At 42.6% G+C, this 26135-nt stretch overlaps 2 protein-coding genes across 2 annotated transcripts in view; one reads left to right on the forward strand and one right to left on the reverse strand.

The window, feature by feature from the left end:
* Window positions 1-7326, forward strand: part of phf21b (PHD finger protein 21B) — a 71293-nt gene extending 63967 nt beyond the window's left edge. The window contains exons 4-14 of the mRNA XM_069671428.1: window positions 2594-2686; window positions 3129-3461; window positions 3821-3949; window positions 4319-4370; window positions 4568-4644; window positions 4754-4808; window positions 5161-5183; window positions 5470-5628; window positions 6253-6319; window positions 6407-6510; window positions 6701-7326. Coding sequence (XP_069527529.1) covers window positions 2594-2686; window positions 3129-3461; window positions 3821-3949; window positions 4319-4370; window positions 4568-4644; window positions 4754-4808; window positions 5161-5183; window positions 5470-5628; window positions 6253-6319; window positions 6407-6510; window positions 6701-6961 — 1353 coding nt within the window. The 3' untranslated portion in view covers window positions 6962-7326. The remainder of the gene's footprint in view (window positions 1-2593; window positions 2687-3128; window positions 3462-3820; window positions 3950-4318; window positions 4371-4567; window positions 4645-4753; window positions 4809-5160; window positions 5184-5469; window positions 5629-6252; window positions 6320-6406; window positions 6511-6700) is intronic.
* Window positions 7327-10675: 3349 nt separating this feature from the next.
* On the reverse strand, window positions 10676-19159 carry LOC138599716 (rho GTPase-activating protein 8-like). The gene is made up of 13 exons (XM_069671473.1): window positions 19084-19159; window positions 18253-18308; window positions 17161-17301; window positions 16771-16858; window positions 16283-16414; window positions 15976-16062; window positions 15798-15896; window positions 15613-15723; window positions 15454-15527; window positions 14574-14651; window positions 14054-14182; window positions 13863-13966; window positions 10676-13287 (listed from the first exon to the last, which is right to left on the reverse strand). The coding sequence occupies exons 1-13, from the start codon at window positions 19107-19109 to the stop codon at window positions 13090-13092; spliced, it is 1323 nt and encodes a 440-aa protein (XP_069527574.1). The 5' UTR covers window positions 19110-19159; the 3' UTR covers window positions 10676-13089.
* Window positions 19160-26135: the final 6976 nt, after the last annotated feature.

Consider the following 26135-nt stretch of genomic DNA (forward strand, 5'->3'; position numbering starts at 1 on the left):
TGTATCACAGCAGGTCTGTGAGACCTGAGTGAGGAGGAGGAGAAGTGTCTGCTGCAGAGCTGTCGTCTGTCTCAGGGATGGGTTTGACTTTGGTATGTGCAGAAACAGAAACAAAAATTCATTAAAAAAAGGAGGAAATCTGGTCTGAGGTTGTGTGAGCTGCTCACAGAGAGGAGGAGGAGGAGGAGGAGGAGGAGGAGGAGGCCCCCTGAAGAGAAGGTGCTTAGGTTTGGAGAAAAAGAGGAAGCAATTACGAAAATGAAAGCCCTCGCACTGCAAGAATTTTCATCTCTGCAGTTGCCATGGGAACAGGCCTGGACCGCCTCCCCCCTCCTCCCCCTCTCCGAGCCGCTCTGCAGCACAAAACGACGGAACGAAGGGATTTTCACAGAAGAAGAAAGGAGGGGAGGAGGAGAGCTGGGATCAGGAGGAGGGAGGAGAAAAGTTTCCTGTTTCTCCTTCTGATCTGTGAGCAGCTGAGAGAAACACGGAGCAGATTTAAACACGTCGTTCAGCCTTTGTGCTTCTAGTAAACACATCACTTTAGAATCACGACAGTTTTCAGCTTCTGTAAGATTATTCTGAGTTTCCTGACTGAAGCTTTTCTAGAGGTAAAATGACTCACCTCGACTTCGTCTTCATTTTTAATCTGCTTTCTTTTGTTTCACAGCGAAGTAAACAGGAAGCAGCTGCAGGGCTCAGAGGAGGCAGCAGAGTTTAAAAAGTCTCTGGTTTTATGTTTTTAGAGTTTTGTTTGTATTTAAAGCTTTTTCTTTAATTGGAGTTTAGTCTCACACTCTGAGCACACTCTGAGCAGCTCTGGGCCTCCATAGCTGTAATTTTAACTGCAGACATGGTGCTTTAATTTTAAACTTGATTTATTCCTATAGCTTGCAAATCAGGTCCCTGAATGCAACACAAGAGTGTTTCAGCACGATGACAGCGTACGGAGAAAGATGTTTATATTTACAGAATAAAGTCAGAATGTTTACCTGAAGCACGACGTCCAGGGGAAAGAATAATTATACTATATTATATTATACTAATAGATTTTAATGTTTTAACTTTTAGTTTTTAGTTTAAGCCGGTCTGCTTTCTCGCCTTTAATTTCCACAAATTGAGTATTTTTAATGAAATCAAATGAACAACAATAAAAACAGAAGTGACCTAAACATCGTCCTTCAGTCAGGAGGAAGTTTAGTTTAAACTAACTAGTTTAATTCACTCAGCAACAACACATGAGCTCACTAACCTTCTGCTCTCGGACAATAAGTGAATGCACTTCCCTCTTGTCAGTATTGTTTGTCCTCTCCAGCTCACCGTAGTTTATGTCAGTCGTTAACGTCACTGTGACCTTGAGGCTGCAGTCTACAGCCTGACCCTGAACGCATCATCAACATCCGAACCTGCAGCACACAAACACAGAGAGCCTTTAACCTGATGAGACACCTGCAGATACCTTTATGGTATTTAAGAGTTTATTAATGTTTATGTGAAATACATTTAGAATCAGATTCAGTTTTCACATATCAGGAGTTTGTATTTTGGTGCTTAAAGAAAATATGGAAGCAGCCAAAAACCATAAAAGGTAAACAGACAATAACATTAAAAACAATAATAATAATAATACAATGTGGACAAAAGAGCACAACGTTCCTGAATTATAAAACAGTACAAATGTAAAATGATTCCACTGTCACTCTTCAGATTAAACCATAAATCTGCATTTTTAAACATTAAAATAAAAATGGATTTCATGTTTTGTCTGTTTATCATCATTTATTTATTTATTTAAACCCTGTTAAAGTTTGTTTTCCTTTTAAAACTTAGATTTTTAATTGGAATCGAGTCGTACAGCATGAGCACACAAACAGATGATAACGAGTGATTTTGGCAGCTCTGGGCCTCCGTAGAAACATCATTTAAACTGCAGCCGTTGGTCCTTTAAACTCGTTGTTGAACTCTGCAGCTGTTTTTGTTTGGTTTGGTGAAAAGTTTCCATAAATCCTTCAGTCTCCCTCAAAAGGAGGAGGGGGGGTTGAAGATGGAGGAGGAGGAGGAGGAGGAGGAGGAGGAGGAGGAGGATCTGCTGGTTACAGATCTAAACAAAGTCCTCGTTAGTTTTCGAGGGAGAAGCTGCTTTTCTTTAAACGTGAATGTCGGCAGCAGCAGTGGAGACAAACGGGCTGCAGGATGTTCTCTGACTGAGAGCTTCACAAACGTCTCTCATTCCTCTTCATCCTAATTAAACAGAGAGAGAGAGGTGCATTAGAGCTGCGTTTACTTCATCAGGTGTCACGTGTGAGCCGCTGAGTTACTGCAGGACGACCAATGAGAGGTTCAGGTTCTTTTCTTTCTCTGCTCCGATAGACGCCCTGTACACTGTCAGAGCAGGTTTGTCAGGTGTCTGTGGTGCAGCGGTGGCTCCCCTTGTGGTCAGTGGTGATCATTACAATAACAATCAAACGGCAATCCTCAAATAAAAACCACTTTCATATTTGTTTACCGTCCTGCTGAGTGACTGATGCAAAAAGCTTCATATGTAACAGTGTTTGCTTCCTGGTTCTAAGCGTTGCCTTCATGTGCGTTTCAGATGCTGGGAACTCTCACTGCTGTGCCCATCAAGGTGCCTCAAGTCAGCTCCCTGCACCGGCTGGCAGGACAAGCAGCCACTCTGCTACCTCAGGTAACAACACCTGACTACAGCGCGCCACAGGGGTCAATATTTACAGACTGTATGTGAGACTCTGATGTGCAGCACGCTCGAGGAGACGAAGCTGTACTTTGAACTGTTGACATGTATGACCCTCTGTTTGTCCTGACTCAGAATGGAAGCAGAACATGTGCAGAAAACTCAACACACTAAAGAATATTACAGTTTTAAATGCAGTGTTTGAATCTGTCCAGCAGGTGGCAGCACAAACCACACAGACTGTCAGTGAATCAAACCGCTCTGATGAGCCGGTGATGCTCTGAATACAGAGACACACGTTTCCTGTAAAGAGTCGCTCAGAGGTCAAACTGTTACAGGCTTGTTGCTTCCTCTCAGGAGGTGTTCAGGTGCTCTAACAGCTCTCCTCCTCCTCCTCCTCCTCCTCCTCCTCCTCCTCCTCCTCCTCCTCCTCCAGGTCAGGCCAAAGACCCAGATCCCCGACAGCCTCCCCCACAGTCCCTGTCAGGAGCTGCAGCCGCTCAGCCTGCAGAGAGCCACCGCCGTGGTCAGTCCGAAGAGCGGGGGCCCGACCCTGCCCACCGCCAACAGCACCTTCAGCCCCGACCACCAGCCCAACGGACAGAGCGACGCCTCGCCGCCCTCGGCCCCGCCACACGGCCCCTCGGGAGGCTCAGACTCCAGCGGCCCCGTCCAGCACGCCTCAGCGGGGCCCGGCGTGGCGTACGCCATCATCGCTGCCTCCCCCGCCACCGGAAACGGAGTGTCCAACGTCAGCGAGGCCGTCAAGGTGCAGCCACTGCTCTTCAGCGCTGACAACAAGGCTGGTGTCTCCCCAACTCTGAAAACGACACCAACTCATAACACAGATTATAACACATATATTTATTATTATTATTATTATATCTTTATTACACAACATATAAACATTTATTTATACAGTTTAAATATTCTGTAACAAACAAACTTTACATTTTAAGATTAAATACATGTTTGTTTTTTAATCATTTTGATTGATTATTAAATTAACAATGAATTTTAGAACAAGTTAATAAAAATACATATTTAAAAATCTAAACACATCTGAGTTTTCAGAACATAAAGCAAGTGTTTTATTCGAACGTTGTCTCCGTGTATTTGTGTTCCCAGGTGATAATAATCCAGCCGCAGGCCCCCAGCAGCACCGAGGGCTCCCCGGGGGTCCAGGCCGACCTCCCGTCACAGGAAGCTCCACCCGCCCCCAAATCGCCGTCCCAGAAGAAAGACGAGGACCACGAGGTGAGACGCTTTCATCACGTTGTGTTCATCTCTTTATGTCTTTGTTCATTAAAGATAAATAAATTAAAGATATTATTTAACTTCTGAAGTTTCTGCACCGACGAGTTCACCATCTAATCAATGTGCACAGTAACCAAAAACAGCCGGAACACATGAGCAGGAAATGTTTCAGTTATTAAAGACAGAATGAAATTTTCTGCTTCAAGAGAAAATCAGAATAAATTCTTCATCTGGACGTGAAACGTGTGCAGAGGTCGGAGGTCGAGCTGATGCCTCTGAAAGAAACCTCTTCAGTGAAGAACTCTTGAATCAGACGCTGAGAGTCTCCAACACTTCACCTCCTCGTTAACTTCTTCTTCTCTCTCACAGAAAATTGCCTTCATGGTCGCCCTCGGCCTCGTCACCACAGAACACCTGGAAGGTAAGATCACACACTTCCTGTTTACGAGCATGAATGTAATTGTGATATTTAAACGTCAGAAAGTTCAGAAAAGAGACCAGTTTGATGTTGATCTTCTTCTGCTTTAAATGTGAATGTTCTTAAAGGGCCAGTACACCAGTTTTTTTTCTTCTGTTACCTGAATGTTTCACGGACGGTGTTTTGATTTTTCTGTGCAGAAATCCAGACGAAGCGACAAGAGAGGAAGAGACGAAGCACAGCCAACCCAGCCTACAGCGGCCTGTTTGAGCCAGAGGTCAGGGGTCAATCGAAGCAGACTCCACAAACAGATTCATCAGACTCCCAGCTGTCGGCATTCGACTTGTTCCAACGTTTAATTTCCTCCTTTCTTTGTGTCTTTGCAGCGTAAACGTCTGGCGTCACATTACCTGAACAGCTCGCTCTTCCTGTCAGCACGAGGTAAAACGCACCTCAGCACCAAACACACTAACCTGCACCGACAGTTCACCTCATGTGTTCAACATCTGCGTTACATGTGCGAGGACATCTTTACTCAGAGCCTTTAAAGTGTCCACACAAACATGTCCTCAGTTTGCTGCGATTAAAGGAATGATTCAACATTTAAGGAAACTATTTACATTTCTCAGAGTGAGATGAAAAGCAGCAGCTCCTCAACATCTGGAGGAAATGTTGAACTGTTCCTTTAAGTGATAAAAGTGTTTGTCTGCTGCTTCCTGTTTTCACCTCTCACCTGTGTGTGTGTGTGTGTTTGCTGCCACTAACCTCTGCTCTGCTTCATTCACACGCAAAGACTCTGAGGATTTCTGCTGGAAGGTAGGTCACATGACCGATGATGTCACGCTTCTGTTTGTTTAATTGTAACCTCTGAGTGTGACCTCACCAAAGGTCAACAGATAGGAGTTATGTTTATTGTTCCGACACACAGATTCAGTTTAAACAGAACATTAAGATGAAATAAAACCTCCCAGTAAAAGTTACAAAGTTACCGTCTTATTTTACAGACGCACAAAAAGTTATTTGAGTTTTATTTTGAAAAATAAATTTGTGACACAGCAGAAGTGTTACTGTGTGTAAACAGTGTGTGTTGTTTGTGCGACAGGAGGACTTGGAGCATGACGAGCACTGTGCCGTCTGTAAGGAGGACGGCGAGCTGCAGCCCTGCCACAACTGCCCCAGAGCCTTCCACCCCAACTGCCTCCATCCGCCGCTCAAAACCCCCCCGAGAGGACCCTGGTACTGCCCCAAGTGCCAGAAGAAGGTACGAACTGCGGCCAGCCTGCGTCTTTCTTTGTGTGTTTCCACAGAGGCTTCAGAGATGATGAAAGTCACTGGTGTAAGGCTAGCTGTTTCCAGTCTTTATGCTAAGCTAAGCTAAGCTAACCAGCTGCTGGATTAAGCCTCATGTTACTGTAAAGACTCAAGATTGGTGACGATGTGAACATCCAGCTTTGCACTTCAAACAGGAGATTTTGAAAAACACGTTTTTTGTCTGGATGTAGTTAGCCTAGCTTAGCATAAAGACTGGAGGAGACGCTGAGTAGTAGTAGTAACGCAGGCTAGTTGTTTCTCCTGTTTGCATTCTTTATGCTAAGCTAAGCTAATCAACTGCTAGCTTTAGCTTGATACATAACACACAGATATGAGGGGTATTTTTCTGAACTTCTACTTGAAGTGTCGGGCTGGAGTTAGGCTGTAGTTAGCCTAGCTTAGCATAAAGACTGGAAGGGGGAAAAAGCTCATACATAGACCGACCAGCACGCGTTAGCAGCTAGCCTTGATCTGTTTATTTGATGTGAAGGGTGGAGTCACTGTGACGGTGATCCACAGCATCAACCTGCTGTTTCAGTAACTTCATAACTCACCTGCTGTTCGTGGTCCTCAGGTGCTGAACAAGGAGAACATGTCGTGGCCACAGAACTTTGTTCAGTCCTACGTTACACACAAGACAGGTAAGAACCAGCTGATCTCTGTGTGTGTGTTACTGTGGCGATCATACATGTGCTGATGAAGTGTGTGTGTGTGTGTGTGTGTGACAGTGAGGCAGGAGGAGAAGCGACGGCTGCTGAGACGAAACAACGAGCTGAAGAACGAGTGCGCTCATCTGGAGGAACAAGACAAGAAGCTCAACAACACGCTCAAAGTAAAGACAACAGAGAGTTATACATATACATACTTATATACATACATGTATATAAGACAAATGTTTTTGTTTCAGATTAAGACGTGAACGTCACAGCTCACAGATGTGGGCTCATGTAGCAGCCGTCCCGTGTTCTGTATTAACAGTTTGGATGGTTAACCTGACCGCGTTGTCTCCTGTGTGTCTGCAGCAGTGTATGGACCTGAGGGAGCGGCTGTTGGGGCAGCAGAGAGACACTCAGGCTTCGCTCGAACGCCTCAAAGCTCTCATCCGCCTGATCCAGCGCGACCAGCTCATCCAGGTCACCATGACGACCACCGCCACCATCGCCGCCTCCCTGCTCTCCCAGTCCTGGATCAAACAACCCACCAGCATCGCCGCCGTCCCGGGCCCCTCGGCCACGCCCCTGCAGAAGAGCCACGCCCACAGCCAGGATGATGCCAACAACTAGCCCCGCCCCCTGGCTGCGATGATTTCTTTTTATCCGAATAATATCTAACCATCTTTTCTCCGAGAAGCTGAAAAAAGCGACACAAACTGAGAAAGAAGAGCCTCTATCCTCCACGATTCAAGTATTTTTTAAAACCCAACACCTACAGTGCTTACGAGATTTCTTTTTTTAAGTTATTTTCTATTTATTAACGTTCTTGGCCTTAATGTATTTATTACACAAAGTTAGACGACAGCGCCGCCGCAGGAACACGACGGGAGTTTGTGTGCGCGGCCCAAAAGATATTTCCCTTTTTTAAACACAGGTATAATAATTGTTCTGCATATAGTGAGAGAGAACAGTAGAGTTAGTCGTAGTAGAAGAACACACAGCTGGTGGAAGTGAACGGACTGTACAGTGATATATCTGAGTAGATGTTTGTTCTCATTCTCCTATGAACAATGTTTTTGCCATAAGAATTCAGGAAATGTTTCATCGTGTATGTGAACGCATACGAGCCTTCAAACAAAACAGAGAATAACGTTTTTCAGTATTAATAGAGTTAAAGTCAAAGAAAAAAGTATTTAAGATTAAACTACAGAAATTAGCATTTCTAGTGGAGATTTTAGTATTTTCATGCTGATGCCTGTTGATAAATGTAAGTTTGGAGTATTCAAGGGGATCACTGTACATATGTTGTATTATTATTATTATTGTTATTATTATTATCATCATCGCAGGTTTTTTTCTGGTCTTTAAACTTTAGTGACGTCACACATCAGAGACGAAGGTGAGTCCCTGCAGGTGGAACTGTTTCCTGTTTGACAGCAACACAAACAAGAAGCTGACGGTTTGTTGTTTTTTATGAAGCTGCAGAAACTAAAATATTTAAAGTTGGAACGTTTTAAATACGGCGACATTTCTGTCAGGCAAACTTCAGCTAGCAAAAACACGAAGTTCAATCGATGCTGACCTTCCAATGAGATCACAGAGATTTAAACATGCTATTTGCTCTGTAACGCTCAGACTGTATGTAAGATGGAGTTGGACTACGATTTTAAAGCCTTGAATTTGAAGTGACCATATTTGGACGAGAGGGTGGAGCTGGAGAGGATGCTACCTAGCTAGCTTGGTTAGCGAAGTGCATCCTTAGTTCAGAGTAACTGATATTAATTGGAGGCTAATTTTGTCTTTTTATTAAAAAAAATACTTTAAACAGAATCGAACCGATTACTAAACAAGACATTTTCTCTGGTCGGTGTCGTACGACTACGTCAGTCACAGGTAGCCCCGCCCCTAACCCCTCCCCTCTTCCTGGTCTGTGTGACTCTCAATGGGAGCATCAGAGACTAAATGAACATCATGCTGTGTTGAAGAAGAAACTAGAGACTGAGACCATAAACTCATTAGGAACATGTTGAGGGAATAAAGGAGGTTAGTCTCTTTACAAACAGTGGAGTCGCCCCCTGCTGGACATGAGAGAGAATGCAGCGGCTGCTTCTTAAATACTGCCTTTGCAAACTTCCTGATTACATGTGTGGCGTTACCATGACGATCCTCTCAGCTGTGTACAGAAGGATAACAAGCCGCCTCCCACATGAAGTAAAAACAAGTTAAAAACGTCTCTTACAAGTTTCACATATATTTGCCGTCTAATGTGAAATAATTTTGGTATTTTAGAAACTTAAACGATCCAATGTATTTTTGTTTCTGCACCTTTAAAGAAAACTGTTAAAGAATGAACGGACGTTGTTGTTTGTGTTTCTCCAAACAGGAAACAAACAAAGGGACCAAAGTGTTTTGTTCACAGCTGCACTCAAACACGAACACGTCGATGTGCGGTCGATGCATCCATCCAGTCCCTTCCCCTTTAAACCAGTATAGAAAATATGCCAAAAACTTGTTTCTTTGTTTTTGTACTGGGATCGCTCATCTATCAATAATGTCTATAGTGCTTTTCTTTCTCCCTGCCTCTTTTATATTTTTCGCTTTGGAGCTTTTTTTACTCTCGTGTTTTATGAACGTTTTAACAGTGACGAGCCTGTTAGTCTGACAGATGAACACTGCCTCAAGTACAAATGGTTTTTAATCCAGGGTTTTACGTCTTTGTTGCGTCATTTTATAAAACACCAGTTAATCAGAAGTGGGACGACCGTGTCAAACTGCAACAACACTTTGACTGGAGGTGGAGCCGGAGGACAAAGATGGCCGCCTCCTGGTTCTGTTAAACTCCCCAAACAAACAAAAACAAACCAGGAGGCGGCCATGTTGTCCTGCTGGCGCCGCCGGTCTCGCTAGTCTTCCTGCTGGTCCAGAAAGGTTCAGTTTACGTGTTTCAAACGTAGATTTAGTCCATTTTTTATTTCTTTATCAAACTGTACTCACCACACAGTCGAGGTGCAGCTCTCTGCCACCTGTTAATGCACAAACATGAACAAATGGTTTAAAGACTTCAGAGGAAAATGCCTTTATCACAAGAAGAAGAAGAGGGAGTCTGTGAGGATAGGACTGAAGGAGGTGGATTTATATTTACTTTGAATCATATCAAGGTCACAAGGTCACCTGTGTTTGGTCTCTGAGGTGTCCAAGACGCTGAGGAGACCTTTACATTTTCTGTACGGCACAAAATATATTAAATATAGATATCGGAGCGTTTGTGGCTTCAGCGAACAAAGAGGAAAAAAAAGACGAGAAATTTCACATCAAACAGCCGAACGGGATTATTCTGACGAGACAACTAAAGAGGACGCAGGGCGAGGATCACTCGCAGCCTAAAAGTTCAACAATCCAGCGATCAGTTTGATTGATCAGACTGAGTCAGAGAGTCTGTGAACCTTTACATCCAAACGTGTCTTCTTTTACAAAGTGAGGACTTAAACTTATGACCAGTTTGATGATCAATAAATCAGTTTGTCAGAAAACATTTCCTGCAGTCCAACTCGACGTCTTTAGATCGTTCAAACGTTTCTCCAAATAAAGTAAAAATTAAAAAGAAAAAACACAAATGTTTGAAGCCTCGGCTCCTCCACACGTTGAGTTAACCTGTCTGTAGGGACAAAGTTCAAACTGTTTGGATGCAAAGGTGCACAGACCTGAAACACTTTAGTTATTGTTCACCAGCTCCGAGGCTGTAACCTGATGAACTCTTTCAAACAGCAGCAACAAAATCTAACAAACAGTTTCCTGTTTCATTCGACAGAAAAACAAAGTTGGCAGCTGAATTTAGTCGTTTTATTTGTGAAGCCGTCGGACTCGAAATTAACTGAATGAAGTGAAACTAAAAGACTCGCTCGCTGTGTAAACGACATCACTCTACACTCTGAGCCTCATGCACACGATACGTCTAAAATATAAATATTAGATGCGTTTGATCAGAACACAGAGCCTGGTGGATGTCTTCATTAAATGTTTGATTACTTCTGTAGCGTTTAAACTTAACGTGTTCCTTCAGTTTGACCCGATCGGCTTCTGTCAGAGAGATTAGTCCAGTTTAATGAAACCAAACATTTCCCAGCCACTGAGATCCTGACGCTCCTCACACTGGGATCATTTAAGGAAGATAAGGAAGAAGTTTGTGTTGAATACTAAAATTATCACTTAAAATAAAGATGAAATATCATTTAATTAAAGTGTTTAAAGTTTGTAGCATGTTAGCAGAGGTGGTCTCAAATGCCCGTCTCCACTTAAAGACTCGTTCTGACAGCCCCAAACAGTTGGGACGCTGTGTTCAAATTTTATTCAAGTGCATATTTTAAAAACACCAGAACATGTTTCAGTCTGAAGATTATTTATTTTATTTTAATTGAATTAAACATTTTTTAAAAGCTTATTATCACCCAGGTTTTTAACTAGATGATTCTAAATAAAACACATTAAACTGAGCAGTGAATCAGACGCTCGGCAGACTCCGCCCAGGCTCTGTAGACTCGCAGCAGATCTGCATTAACGTTGAACCTAACTTGCCTTTAAGAACGAATACAACATGATCAGTGTCGCAGAATGTACCACCAGATGCATATCCAGTCCTCACCTGAGACAGACCACGATGGAAACCATATCAGCGCTCCGTGCCGCGTTAAAACTCCACCTGTCCGACCTCCACCTGACTCCTGAATTAATAAAGAACAACCCTCCACCCGTCCCCGAACCTCCTCATCCGTTTCTAGAACTCTTCTCCGGGAGAAACTGTGCAGTGCTTAAACAGATCTATTTTAATACACGACACAACATTTGAACAAAAGAAAAAAGTTCGAACATTTTATATTCTTTTATCAAGGAGCAAAAAGAGAAACAGAACATCGGGGTTTTCTATTGTTTGCCAGTTCTGCATTCTGACTTCTAGCTCGCGACGTTCGATGTGTTATTTCTGCCATGAGGGGGCGACGATGAGACGATGACACGTTTAGATGGAAAATAAAATGTGTGTTGGCTGTGGAAGTAGAAGTTTTTCTTTGTCATTAATAAGGGGACTGTCCAGTGGATAGTGTGTATAGGAAAGTGTTTGTCTTAAATATGCCAATGTAGTTTTTTTCTTCTTTATGATGCATTAAAAAGTGGATCGATGGAAGTTGGTAAATGATTCAAGAGTAGTCTCACTTTTTTGTACCAAGTTCTTACGAAAAATGGAATCATTAATAAACAAAACTGAAGAACAAAACGTTTCGTTCAAGCGTCTCTTTTCACGTCAAACACACCTGTGACCATTTTCATAACAACACGGCATCGTGACAACACGGACGACGGCATCGCGACAACGCGGACGAGAGCATCGCGACAACGCGGACGAGAGCATCGCGACAACGCGGACGACGGCATCGCGACAACGCGGACGACGGCATCGCGACAACGCGGACGACGGCATCGCGACAATGCGGACGACGGCATCGCGATAACATGGACGGCGGCATCGCGACAACGTGGACGAGAGCATCGTGACAACTTGGAGCCAAATTTTGGTCCAGTATTTCCCGTCTCTAAGTTCCACTTTGGTCCCTTTTTAGTCGTCTTTAGGGTCAAATATTTCCCGATCTTGTGACACTAATTGTGTCCTACACTTTACAGCCTTTTCTCCTGGTCTGTCTTTAGCCCGTGTTGGGTGTAATATTCCCCGGTCTTTAAGCACTTGTATAGTCACACGTTTACTGCTCGTTCAACACCAGTGGGGTCGAATACTTCCTGGTCTTTAACCTGAGCTGTGGCCTATATTTAAAGACCTTAATCCTGGTTTAGCCGAATATTTATGGTTTCTGTTGAAGTTGGACCCAATTTTTTAGAGATAGTTTTTTGGGCCTGAGCTAAACTAGCGCCCAAGTTTCATGATACATCTTGAATAACTTCAGTGCAGTCCGACCGATAAATGTGATCTCAGTGTTTCTGTTACCTTCAAGGACCCGTCTGGGACTCGTGTACAGAGTTCAGTTCATCTCTTTCTTTGACACCAGACGAGATGTGACGGCTTTAATTGCTCAGAAGTTTTAAACATATTTACAGAAAGCCGTTTCCATCCGAGAGAAAAGTTTGAAATCATTTTGACTCTGTTTCGGTCACATCGTCACATCGTGTACAGAAACAGTGAAACAGTTTGAAGAAGAAGCGTCGACATCACATCGACCTCACTGCAGCATGTTTTTCAGGCTCCAGCTAATTGAAGTTATTTTAATCTACAGTTGATGTTTTCTTTAGTGTCAAGATATTTTTACATTTTACAACAACTCTGATTTTAAGATGCGTTCAGGATCGTTGTGTTTTCAGCAGAAACTCAGCAGGTAAAAAACAGACACAAAAATACAAAGAGAGAGAGCTGACCTGATGTGGTACGACCTGCACGAGCCAAGGTGGATAAAAACACTTCATTTCAGCTCCTCACATTTAGATGTTAATAAACTTTTACTGTTATAAAACACTGTAATGATGCGTACAAAGAACAGATGACCAAATCCAAACGTAAGAAGAGTCTTTAAAGTCTTCGTCCTCCGGCTGCCACAGAGCGCTCAGGAGAGGATTTTACTTTGAGACCAACGTGATGCAGAGTCCCGACCACCAGCGGAGAGAAGAGAAGAGACTCCAGAGGAGGAGCACCAGGTGCAGGGCGTTACCTGTGCAGGTTCAGGGCGTCACCTGTGCAGGTTCAGGGCGTTACCTGTGCAGGTTCAGGGCGTTACCTGTGCAGGCGGGCAGCGGGAGCCGAACACGGCGTGGAAGTGTTCGATGAGGATCTCGGTGAAGATGTTGATGGGGGTCAGAGCGGTCAGAGAGAACGAGCCGTGACGAGGCCACACCAGGTTCACCCCGAACACACAGGCCAGGTTAGACGGACTCATCTTGTTGGCGATGCTCTCCTGAGACACCTGAGGAGGAAGAACACTCGAGGTAACGACTCACTTTAACAACACGACGACACAGAAACATCAGAGAGTCAGGAGACAAGCGATGAACTGAAGAAAAACATGTACGACTGTTTTTCTGTTGAAGTTTGGAGAGAAAACTGAAGAAGTTTGATCTGTCTCTTTAATGTTTCGGTCTTTGTTGTATTTTAAAGTTTATCACTTTATTTAAATTGATTTAAATGTTTTAAATGTTTATTTACTTTAAAAAATGCTTCAAAAAGAAACAATTCAACTCTTAGAAGTGAAGAAGAGGCTGCACAGTTCAGTTCAACATATTAACTAAATATTCATGACACCTCCACCCCACAACCATCAGTAAGAAATGCATTGAAAAAAGAACAAACTGATTTTAAAACCAACATGTCTCTGCTTTTGCTCCTCCAGGTGTGATGAAGGTGAGAGACCTGCCCTGAGGAGGCGTGCTGCTTTAGTGTTTCCTGCTTCACTAGTGTCAGGATGTCACCTGTTGTACTGCAAACAAACCACGCAGACCAAAGGAAGGGAGGTGACATGAGAAGACGCTAACTCAGACGTACCATGTGCAGGAAGGCGAGCAGGAACTTTGTCACGATGAAGTTCTGCTCAGGAAGACTTTCAACGATCTGCTTACAGCGGCTGACGCGCAGGCTGCTCTCCACGCCTGACAGAAACACAAGAGGTCAACGTCTACAACAGAAGGCTTCTGTCAGAAACAGTTTGGCTCTCAGCTCGTCTCCTCCGTACTCACTGAGGAGGTCCTGGACCTGGCTGTAGACTCTGAAGGTGAGCAGAGGTTCAGGAAGTTCTCTGAGGAACGTCTTCAGGATCACAGCGGGAACGTGGACGTCGGAGAACTCATCAAAGTTTACTGGTTTGCCTAAAAACATTCATATACAAATGATCTTTATTAACAAACCAGCTGTGGACAAACAGGAACATGTGACGCTCACAGCCCATCTGTGTCTTCATGTGATCATTTTAAATAAATCTATAAACGGGGACAGACGACGGCTCGACTGTGTGCTTAGAGACGGCTCCATCACAAACACACGGATCCTCCTCTGTGCTAACAGAAGCACTGATGTTAGATTCAGTTGACTGGAACAGACTCCATCTGCAGTCTGTGTGTGTGTTGGTGTGTTTATTGTGTGCAGATACCATCTCACACACACACACACACACACACACACACACACACACTGATCTCCTCTTCCTGGTGCTGGGAGATAAAAAGGCCCCTGCCACTGAGATAAGGAGACCCCACTCACCAAGGTTATAGAGTTTCTGAACGTCCTTGATGAGCTGAACATGAGCCGAGCGTCTGAAGATCCCCTCGGTCTTCAAACCTGACACACACACACACACACACACACACACAGAAACACACAGAAACACACACACACACACACAGAAACACACACACACACACACAGAAACACACACACACACAGAAACACACACACACACACACACACACACAGATCAGAACAAAACAAAGTCATGAATAAAAGCAGCTGTAGAAGCAGTTTGTCCGTCACACTTCAGAACTCATTTAGAGCACAGAAGACAAAAATGTTGTTTTTTGTCTTCATGTGTTTGAATTTTAAAATCTTTAAGGCAACAAAAAACAAAACGATCCAAAAGTAACGTTGAATCATCATCATCCAAAAACCCGTTCATCTTCATCAGTTGTTTAAAAAATGTCAGACGTCTGTCAAAGCAGAGCTGCACAACGAATCAAATATTACTCCGGGTCACGATCAAATAAACATGACTGATGTTTAAAACGCTCCGCCCGTAGAAAACTCTGCTGCACATCAAATCAAGCGCTCACTAAACTAACAGCCCCTCCCCCAGGGGGCGATGGAGAGGTTTGGGCTTCACTTCTGGGGGAGCTGGCAGGTCATGTGATGAGCGCCGACCTCTCAGCGGCAGGTCAGAGAGGAAGAGTGAACAACAGAGACGGGCTGAGAAACTAAAGTTTATTTAAACGTGAAAGTAAAATAAATAAATAATATAATTATCATTTTGGTTACAGACGTGCAGCCCGACATCAAAGTATCACCTGTCACAGGTAAAGCAGAAATCACACCTGAGCTCATTCAAAGATCTGTTACTCATATCAAAGCGTTACCAGGGGACGCTCACCTTTCTGCTTCAGGTAGGCGACCGTCTGAGACATGACAGGAGGGATGATGGCGTCTCTGTTCTTCTCTCTGATGCTGCAGAACAAAATGTATCATGATGTGAAGGATCAATGTGTTTCCATCAATCAATACCTGCTGTGAGTTTGGTGCAGACGCTCACTACTGCAGGCTGACTCCAAACTGCTGCGTGGGCAGGGGGGGCCGGGGTGGGGGGGTCTTCACCGAGGGAGGGGGTCCGCCTCTCTGAGCGGCTCGCAGCTTCTCGTCGTGTCTGACAAACACAAACACAGCTGATCAATATGACCTGTGGCCGTCTGATCAGAGAGACCGAGAGCAGATCCGCACCTGAGCACGTCTGCCGGGATGACGAGCTGCTCGTAGTTCAGGTGATCCCTCAGCTCGGCCAGGTAGTTCACGTACGTCAGCTTCTTCCCAAACTTGTGACTGAGAACAGACACGAGACAAACGTGAGAACAAACGGGGACAGGACGAGCTCCGACAGGAGAGCGTGACGTGTTGTTACCTGATCAGAGGTTTGAAAATGTTCCAGACGATTCTGATGAAGTTTGTCGGATGGACGACGTACAGAGTCTTCAGGTTCTTCTTGTACCTGAGAGACAAAACACACAAACACACAGACGTTCATCGTTTGTTGATCAGAGATGTTTCTGATTAACAAAAGTCTCTTTATGAAAACACGTCTGGAAAGAGAACGGTGCAGGGGGTGAGACAGGTTTTACTCCACAAATTAAATACTGTTCAGATTGATTGATCAGCTGTTCATCGTTTCGGTCTCTAAGGTGCTCCATGTTCTACATGAGGTGACGTACTTCCTGTCGAACTCGTTGTAAGCTTCTCGTAACCACTTCAGCGACGGTTTGTTGCTGCTCCTCAGGCCGTGATGGAAGTAAACCAGGATGTAGTCCATCTCCACGTACGTGTCCAACGTGAACTTCAGATACCTGCAGACAGGAAGTGCAGAGAGCGGTGCCAAAGTTCATCACTGTAAGAACCTTTCTGACAGAAGTGATGTTACTTTGATTGAACAAACAAAGCTCATCAGATTGTTGAAGAAGAACTTTAACAGTAAGAAAACAGGACGCAGACCTTCACAGGTGTTTCAGCTCTCATGAGAACGATTATATTTAGTTAAGACATGAACGCACGCTCTGCAGGAGGCCCTGCTGAGAGCCAGTGCTTCTACGTTTGCTGCGTTAAACAGAGCTCATCCTTAAGGTCGTATTCATTATCATGTGTTCAGTGCACCTGCGTCACACCTGAGCCTTCTGACTGAAAGAGGTTAATGTGTTAGACGTACTCGAGGAGGCGTCGGTGGTTCAGCTGGTGGGACGGAGGCAAACAGCAGCTGCTGAAGGTGATCAGCTTCCTGCCGTAGTTGTCGTCACCTGGAGAGGAAGCAGTTTACGACGGTTACCTTTTCTCTCTTTATTAACTCACCAGTTAATTCATATGAGGATGAATGTAGTAGACATTTAGTTTACTGTCACAGGAGGACAAACAAAATGTTGTGTTCATTGACAGCAGCGTGAAACCTGTTCTGCCCTCAGGGAGACAGAACGACCTGTGAGCACCTGACAGACGTCAGCTTCTGAAGCAGTGATGGACAACATGTTGGGATCTGAAGCAGACGGGAAACGAGCTGCAAAAGACTTTAATTAAAGTTTAGTAGAGTTTTGTTCTCACTGACCGCAGACGTGGATGATGCCGTGTCGAGCCACGTCGTAATACGGGTGAGAGGGATCAGGACTGACGGTGCTGCTGGGAGGAAGTGATGGAGCGTCTGTGACACACACACCCTCCTCATCCTCCTCTTCCTCCTTCTTGAGCTCTGACACGTTTAAAGTAAAAATATCACAGTGTTGGTGATATGATGCAAAGCTGGACGAGAGATTAGAGAGCAAGATGGAAAAACAAACATTATGACACTGAGGGGAAAAACGTCTCTGCGCCGCCCAACGTTTTCTAAATCACTTCCTTATCAGCTGCGTGTCACATGCTCCTAAAAATACAGACTATCAGAGAGGAGCAGCCTGGAGCACAGCCAGAGCACTGGGTGGAAACTGATTCATGGTGCGTTTTCTGCTGGGGATGTTTATCCTGCAGCACCGAGGGAAGTTTGTGATAAACACAAAGTGGGTCTGATAACAGAGAGGAAATGATCCGCTCAGAGCGACCCGGAAAACTGCTCCGTCTGGTTCAGAGAGGCCGGAGGAGAAGAGAACCCTCTGAGTAACTCTGACACAAAGTAATGCATCATATACATCTGTATTTAAATTCAGAATCAAACTATTTCACAGCTGATGATGGGGAGGAAACCTGCGCCTGCACCGCTGTGACTGTCGGGTACATTCTGGTTCTAGCTGGAACAAACAGCCGAGCTGTGTCCTAAAGAAACTCTCTGGTTAATAAAAATCAGGGATGAAGGGAACAGGAAGTATCTGTTCCATGTTTCTACTGTCAGGTTTTTCATTCAGTGTTAACTAATCAAAGTATTCTGGAGGGATTTGAGAAGTGGCAGACAAAACAACAAGCGGCTGGTAGAAATGTTTAGTGACCTGACACATGAGCATCGTTTCAGACTCTGTCCTCTGATCATCCCAAAGATTCAACAGTTTGTAAAGAAGAAAAATCTGATGAAACAAAGGTTTGTAAAAGAATACAACTCACTGAAAGCAGACAGAGATGTCTCATGTGAACTCCTCTCTAAGGTGGGACACTGTCTCTGTTTTACGTTGTTCATGAGCCAGGTAAGTGTAGTGAATGAACATCTGTAACTCACCTATTTCTGCCAGCTGCTCTAGATCTGATGCTGAGGTCATGTCTGCTGGATTTAAGCTGATGAGGAAGAACAAATAAGTCAACAGTATTGATCCTCATGCAGCCGTTTATAAAGTCCTGACAACCAGCTCCAGCTTCACACATCAAACATCTGCTTCTGGTACTTACAGATCGATGCTTCTGTTCTGTCACTACATTTTAAATACTTTGACTTGAAACAATCAAAACATTTGTAAAGCACAATTCTAACAAATCAAATGCGATGTAAAGAACTTTACAAGCTACTGACGAGCTCATAATAACAAGACAAGAATAAGACTCAAAGCAAAGACGTAACATTTTAATTAAATAATAAACAACTTAAATAAAGTTAATTATGGCTGAAGAGGTTCGTTTCAAGTTTGTCTTGTGTTCATACACTGTGTTATTAGACTACTACTTTACCTACAGTAAAATACCTGAGCACTTCCTCCGACGCTACTTCCGTTTATGATACTTTACGCTCTTTTTAAACTTATTAAACACGAGCAGGAACACGAGACAACTAAACTTAACTCAGGTGTAATGTACACAGCAGAGTTTAACATCAGCTAGCTAACACACAAACTCCAGGTGAAGTAAACATGCTGTAAGCTAGCAGGTGAACGGCTAACTGTTAATAACATCTTAGCAACACCTGAGTTGATTCATTGGCTCATTAAACCTGCTTTAATCAGCTACGCGCGAGCGAAACACACGGTTAAACATCACGTTTTTATCCTTCGACGCATTAAATGATATTCAACAAGTTTCGTGAGAAGATATGAGTCAGTAAAAACGGCGAGGCGCTCACCTGTAGCTGCAGATTGAAGCTAACATCAATGAATCCACATCATCAACAGGTAGAAAGTTGATCCAAACTTCCTCAAACTACCGCCGGATGGAAAGTGGACTGCGCATGCGCAGCTCAAACTCTCCAAGGAAAGTTGAGTGATCTCAGATAGTGATGAAATCTGCAGATTAACAGGGAAAGAAGGGGGGCAGATATTTGGCCCGAATAAAAGTAGTAAAATCTGGGTAAACTTTAAAACTAAATTAAGTTATTGTTATTGTAAATATTGTACTTTGATCACATCATTACATCACTGACACTATTCAATCTTTAATGAAGGACTTTCTTTTAAAAACAATCAGACTGTTTGTCCTTGCAGTGAATTATTACATTATGGAGAAGTTTAATATTCACATCTGATCAAAAAAGACTTTTCATTTGTAACATTGTTCAGCTTTATTATATAAATTTAATATATATATGAGTGGATACAAAGATTGTAATACCTGTTTGAGGATCATATTGTTACATTTGGTGTTATTTTTTTATTTCTTCATGCAATAATATTTTTATTACAGCTTGATTCATATAAACAACATTTTATTTAAAATGATTTAAAAGTCTTCTTTGATCCTTAAAACAAGTGAAAAAGGTCCAGAATGAAGAATTACTGTACTTTTATTTCCATTAAACTCCTTCGATTATATTTCATTTAATGACATCATTTTATAAGCTAGCTAACAGAACAGGCATTTAAAGTAGTGAAAACTAGCACAACCTTAAATATATACAGCAGTAAGACATACACATTAATTCAGTAGTAATATAAAACTATATATAACATTTAAATCCATATATAACATATATATACAGGGATCTTTTTACCGCACTACGAGCCCTTTAACTGTTCAGTTTGATGATGATGTGTTTTTCATGCAGCACTTTCACTTTAAATGGAGTATGTTAAAGGTGTATGTTAAAGGTGTATGTTAAAGGTGTATGTTAGAGGTGTATGTTAAAGGTGTATGTTAAAGGTGTATGTTAAAGGAGTATGTTAAAGGAGTATGTTAGAGGTGTATGTTAGAGGTGTATGTTAAAGGTGTATGTTAAAGGTGTATGTTAGAGGTGTATGTTAAAGGTGTATGTTAAAGGAGTATGTTAAAGGTGTATGTTAAAGGAGTATGTTAGAGGTGTATGTTAGAGGTGTATGTTAAAGGTGTATGTTAAAGGAGTATGTTAAAGGTGTATGTTAGAGGTGTATGTTAAAGGTGTATGTTAAAGGTGTATGTTAAAGGAGTATGTTAAAGGAGTATGTTAGAGGTGTATGTTAGAGGTGTATGTTAAAGGTGTATGTTAAAGGTGTATGTTAAAGGTGTATGTTAGAGGTGTATGTTAGAGGTGTATGTTAAAGGTGTATGTTAAAGGTGTATGTTAAAGGAGTATGTTAGAGGTGTATGTTAAAGGTGTATGTTAAAGGTGTATGTTAAAGGTGTATGTTAGAGGTGTATGTTAAAGGTGTATGTTAAAGGAGTATGTTAAAGGTGTATGTTAGAGGTGTATGTTAAAGGTGTATGTTAAAGGTGTATGTTAAAGGAGTATGTTAAAGGTGTATGTTAAAGGTGTATGTTAGAGGTGTATGTTAGAGGAGTATGTTAAAGGTGTATATTAGAGGAGTATGTTAAAGGTGTATGTTAAAGGAGTATGTTAAAGGTGTATGTTAAAGGTGTATGTTAGAGGTGTATGTTAAAGGTGTATGTTAAAGGTGTATGTTAGAGGTGTATGTTAAAGGAGTATGTTAAAGGTGTATGTTAAAGGTGTATGTTAGAGGTGTATGTTAAAGGTGTATGTTAAAGGTGTATGTTAAAGGAGTATGTTAAAGGTGTATGTTAAAGGTGTATGTTAGAGGTGTATGTTAGAGGAGTATGTTAGAGGAGTATGTTAAAGGTGTATGTTAAAGGTGTATGTTAAAGGTGTATGTTAGAGGAGTATGTTAGAGGTGTATGTTAAAGGAGTATGTTAAAGGTGTATGTTAAAGGAGTATGTTAAAGGTGTATGTTAAAGGTGTATGTTAGAGGTGTATGTTAGAGGTGTATGTTAGAGGTGTATGTTAAAGGTGTATGTTAAAGGTGTATGTTAAAGGTGTATGTTAAAGGAGTATGTTAAAGGTGTATGTTAGAGGTGTATGTTAAAGGTGTATGTTAAAGGTGTATGTTAAAGGTGTATGTTAAAGGAGTATGTTAAAGGTGTATGTTAAAGGAGTATGTTAGAGGTGTATGTTAGAGGTGTATGTTAGAGGTGTATGTTAAAGGTGTATGTTAAAGGAGTATGTTAAAGGTGTATGTTAAAGGTGTATATTAGAGGTGTATGTTAGAGGTGTATGTTAAAGGTGTATGTTAAAGGAGTATGTTAAAGGAGTATGTTAAAGGTGTATGTTAAAGGTGTATGTTAAAGGTGTATGTTAAAGGTGTATATTAGAGGAGTATGTTAAAGGAGTATGTTAAAGGTGTATGTTAAAGGTGTATGTTAGAGGTGTATGTTAAAGGTGTATGTTAGAGGTGTATGTTAAAGGTGTATGTTAGAGGTGTATGTTAAAGGAGTATGTTAAAGGTGTATGTTAGAGGTGTATGTTAAAGGTGTATGTTAGAGGTGTATGTTAAAGGTGTATGTTAGAGGTGTATGTTAGAGGTGTATGTTAAAGGTGTATGTTAAAGGAGTATGTTAAAGGAGTATGTTAAAGGTGTATGTTAAAGGTGTATGTTAAAGGTGTATGTTAGAGGTGTATGTTAAAGGTGTATGTTAGAGGTGTATGTTAAAGGTGTATGTTAGAGGAGTATGTTAGAGGTGTATGTTAAAGGTGTATGTTAAAGGTGTATGTTAAAGGTGTATGTTAAAGGAGTATGTTAAAGGTGTATGTTAGAGGTGTATGTTAGAGGTGTATGTTAAAGGTGTATGTTAGAGGTGTATGTTAGAGGTGTATGTTAAAGGTGTTTCTTCCTCAGCTTTGTGAAACCAGTTCGGTTGTTTTATCTGCACATCAGTCAGCCGTGTCTGAGTCCAGGTGTTGTTATTCTGTGTGCGTCTCACCTGCAGTGACTGGCTTTAAGCTGCAGCTGACACAGACTGAGTGGCAGCTCTGTGAAGCGGAGAGTTCACCTGAAAATCCTCCGTATGAGTCTGTCAGCAGCAGCAGGGCTCAGGCTGCACGGCGGCTTCAAGAGGAGGAAAGGTGAGTGTTTTTATTAAAACCTTATCTTCCCCCGCTCGCCGTCGGATCACAGAGGAAACATGGAGGAAACATGAAGGAGAATCTGAAGGAGAAAACTTTTATTTTCACACAAACATAAAACAAAGATCCAACCTGAAAGAATAAATACTTTTATAAAGGATTGAATCAAAACAGTTTTTATGTTTAATGTGTTCAGGATGTTCTTATCCATAAAGTTTCTACAGTATTTTGTGTGACAGCATTGCACTGCAGATATATCTTAAACACACCTTTAAAATCAATGCAGAAAAATAAACAATAACAAACAAACAGTGGCCTCGTTAGACTGTTGTCGTTTCAGTCCTGCTGTGTCACATCTGTTTAGTGATGAAATGTGTTTTCTTTGTTTAAGCTAAATGTAGGACGACTTTAGGACGTATTCTTTGCGGAGCTGGTCTCTGCAGTCCACAGTCAATAAAACAAATTTAACCCGACAGTCAGAAAACAAGTCCTGTCGTCTCCCAGCGAGCTTTCTGTTTATTTTACAGTCAGGAGGAGATAACAGAAAACAAATCAAAGGTCAAAAGGTCGTCTTTCACTTCAAGTCTCGGATCAGATTCAAGTCAGAAAAGAATCCCCATCGAGTAAGACAAAAGTACAGGTGAGAAAGCGTTCAGTGTTTCCTGTCAGGTTCACAGTGTGACTGACGTAAAGTTGTGAAAGTGTGACATCTGCTGGACGGACTTTGAGCACTGCAGCGTCTGAAGTCCTGACGAGCCCGACGCTGAAGTCTGACGCCTTCTTTCACCGCCAGACGACTGCTGAGCGTTTGTTTACTCATGAATCTGTGAAGTAGGATTCAGACAAACGACACGTGTTCGTATGTTTGAGGGAATCTTGTTCACACCTTTGCTTCTCTATTTATTTATGTGATTCACTTTAACTTTCTATAAAACATCTTGCACAGAAGTCTCTTGTATTTTCCACTCTTGCCGTACGTACAGATGCCAATAGTCTTATATTGTTATTGATTGTATCTGTACCTATCCCCTCTTGTTTACCTGTCCCTTCTTGTTTACCTGTCCCTTCTTGTTTACCTGTCCCTTCCTGTCTCTGTGTGAGCCTCTGAGCTGAAGGCCGCTGATATGATAAACTTAAAGTCTGATTAGCTTTTACTGATGAACTGTTTTGTACTTCACTGAATGTGTTGCTTTTATGTTTTGTTGGACTAAAGACACTTTTCCACTTTGATGGTAAATAAAGTTTCAAACCTTTGTGCCTAATATCTCCTCCGGCTGTCAGGTGAATCTCTCAGACAGACAAAGAGCTTTCATGAGGACGATACTGGATTTTATTTTTAATACTGAGCTCTGTCAAACTTAAATCTGAAGTCTCTCTCCTCTTCCTCGCGCTCTGTCGTCTCCTGCTGAGGAGTTGGACTCAGAGAGACGTCCTGGAGGGGAGGATTTACTCACAAACAAATTTATATGCAAAGCTGGCACAAACTCTGTGGGGAGAAATTTCAGAGAAAGCGTCTTTGTCTTTTGCCCCGGAGCCGTCGGCGTTACAGAGGCGAGTGAACAAAGAGGGAGTTACATGAGACAGAAGGGACGAGAATAAAGACATCAAAAACACTGAAATCAGAGCAAAGACACACAAAGGAGTGTCAGAGGGATTCTCACTGTTAATAAAGGAGGCAATTAAGAGGCAATTAAGCTGTCTTCAAAGCTGATCGGGATGTAAGTGGGTTTCTAAAACTTTGTCAGGCTGCTGCAGCTTCTTCTGGGTCTCTTATCTTTACACACTCTATTGTTTCATTATACTACGTGTCCTCATAACTTGTCTTACTATCCTGAGGGAACATGTAGTGCTCAAGTTTGCTTTGGGTTCTCTCTAATGTGATCTTTCGATGTCAAACATTGTCTTTGGAGTGCCGCAGGGTAGGATGCCGGGCCCGCTTTAAATTCCCATTAACATGTCAGCAGCATCACTCAGGCAGAGGCTTAATGAGCAGCTCGTCCTGACCCTAAAAAGATAACATCTATTCTCTTTGTTGGTTGGATGTCGTTGATTAATCTGACGATCTTTTGATGAATATTTTATTTGTTTGAGCTGTAAAACCAAGAAAAGAGTGAAAAACATCATTTCAAGTTCCCTGAGCTCAAGGTGGAGGTCTTCACGGGTCTACCAGAACCCCAGGACCCGGGACCCGACCCGGGAACCGGACGGGTTCGGGTCCACGTACGTAGTCAAATGGGTCCGGGTCGGGACTTGTTCTATAAACCTCGGTTCCGGGTCACATTATCTGTAATACCCGAGTGGATCCGGGAAGACCCGGCCGTGATTAGAAAGTGTTCATGATGAAGGGGCTGTGTGTGTCTGTGTGTGTATTTTAACTTGCAACGATGTGTCCTTCGCCTGAGAACGTGCGGGAAGTAAAGTAGAAAAAACAAGACAGAGCAACAACGAGTTGAGTGACGTGTCACGTGACTGCAGGTTCAGAGAAAAGTTGAAGCCAGATCCGGTAAAGATGGAAACCTTCCTCACTGATGTGGACAAAACAGCTCAAAGAAAATGAACATAAAGAAGTAAAACGTCGTTTGTGATAATTGTGGACAAAGAAGAGAAGAAAGTGAGCGCAGTGACGTGTAACACGTGTGTGTGTGTGTGTGTGTGTGTGTGTGTGGCTTCTAAATGAGCCGCGCGTTTGTCATCCGTCTGAATGACAGCAGGTGGACTTTTAATCTGAGATAACTGGTGGATTAGCATCTCTGTTTTTATCAACACGACGTGATACCAGGAAACCTGGATGTGCTGTATGAACTTTCTTGGCGGAGGATGGATTATCTGCACGGACAGGCTCAGGGGGGAGAAGGCTGCGTCACACAGGTAGGACAAAAAGGTTTTACTAACGGTAACTTGTTGATATTAATCAGCTGTGAAGTCGGTGCTGATCGGGTCTGTTTAGTCCGGCCGGGGTCGGGTCCGACATAACTCCGTTCGGGTCCCAACTTTCAAATAACAGACGGGTCTGGTTCGGTTCCGGATCGCACAATAACGGGTCTGTTAGGGTTCTGGCACAACATTTTGGACCCGTGGAGACCTCTAGCTCAAGGTGACATCGTCAAATCAAATGAATCAAAGGTTTTGTCCATAAAACATGTAAACATAAAACAGACACTTTGTTTTCCTGTTTTAAAGCACAGTTCATTCACAAGCCATGTTTTGCTGTTGTTTGCAACGGTTGCTTCCTTAGTTTAGCATGTTAGCAAGATAGCATTTGCTAATAAGGAACTCAAGAGAGCAGACCTCCATCGAGGCCAACCGTCTGAGCTGATTTCATTTGCAAACTTGCAAATGAAACCAAAAACATGACTGGACAGATTTAGTAAAATCTCTCAGAGGTTATGGTCGTTATGGTTCAGCTGAAGCATCATCACATCAGCATTTATTATGCCTTGTTAAACAGGACATATATTTTAATGCACATATGTACAAATATCACATGACATAACATGGCAGCTTGTCATCAATAACAGTTATTTAAAACTGTGGGTTCATAAGAAAGACAGTATTCCTTAGAGTTCTTGTTCCTGTGATCCAGTCTGAAGTTGAACCAGTTCTTCTTTGGACAGTGCTGCTCCCGTCCACCGAGTTTCATTAAAGTCTGACTTCTAGATTTTCCATAATCCTGCTGACAAACAAACAAACAAACAAACAGACTGTAATGAAAGTTAGAATTGATCCTCAGTTGAAAATGAACAGCCGCACCACATTGATTAACGATCCGTCCAACAGTTGCTGAGATAGTTCAGTAAGAGGATCGTAGCAGCTGCCTAAAGCACCGGGGGTCACCCTCTGGGACAGA

This window comes from Semicossyphus pulcher, unplaced genomic scaffold (assembly GCF_022749685.1).
Source record: "Semicossyphus pulcher isolate SPU_LCO1_2020_fin unplaced genomic scaffold, fSemPul1.0.p SCAF_20, whole genome shotgun sequence".
In the NCBI taxonomy this organism is placed as follows: Eukaryota; Metazoa; Chordata; class Actinopteri; order Labriformes; family Labridae; genus Semicossyphus; species Semicossyphus pulcher.

Bases quoted from the DNA above. Each gene is read 5' to 3' on its own strand.
- LOC138599716 (XM_069671473.1), bottom strand. From the start codon at position 19,109: ATGTTAGCTTCAATCTGCAGCTACAG. The intron at 17,302-18,252 runs GTGAGTTACAGA...TAAACGTGTCAG, and splicing joins AGAGCAGCTGGCAGAAATAG to AGCTCAAGAAGGAGGAAGAG. The intron at 15,724-15,797 runs GTGCGGATCTGC...TGTGTTTGTCAG, and splicing joins ATCCCGGCAGACGTGCTCAG to ACACGACGAGAAGCTGCGAG.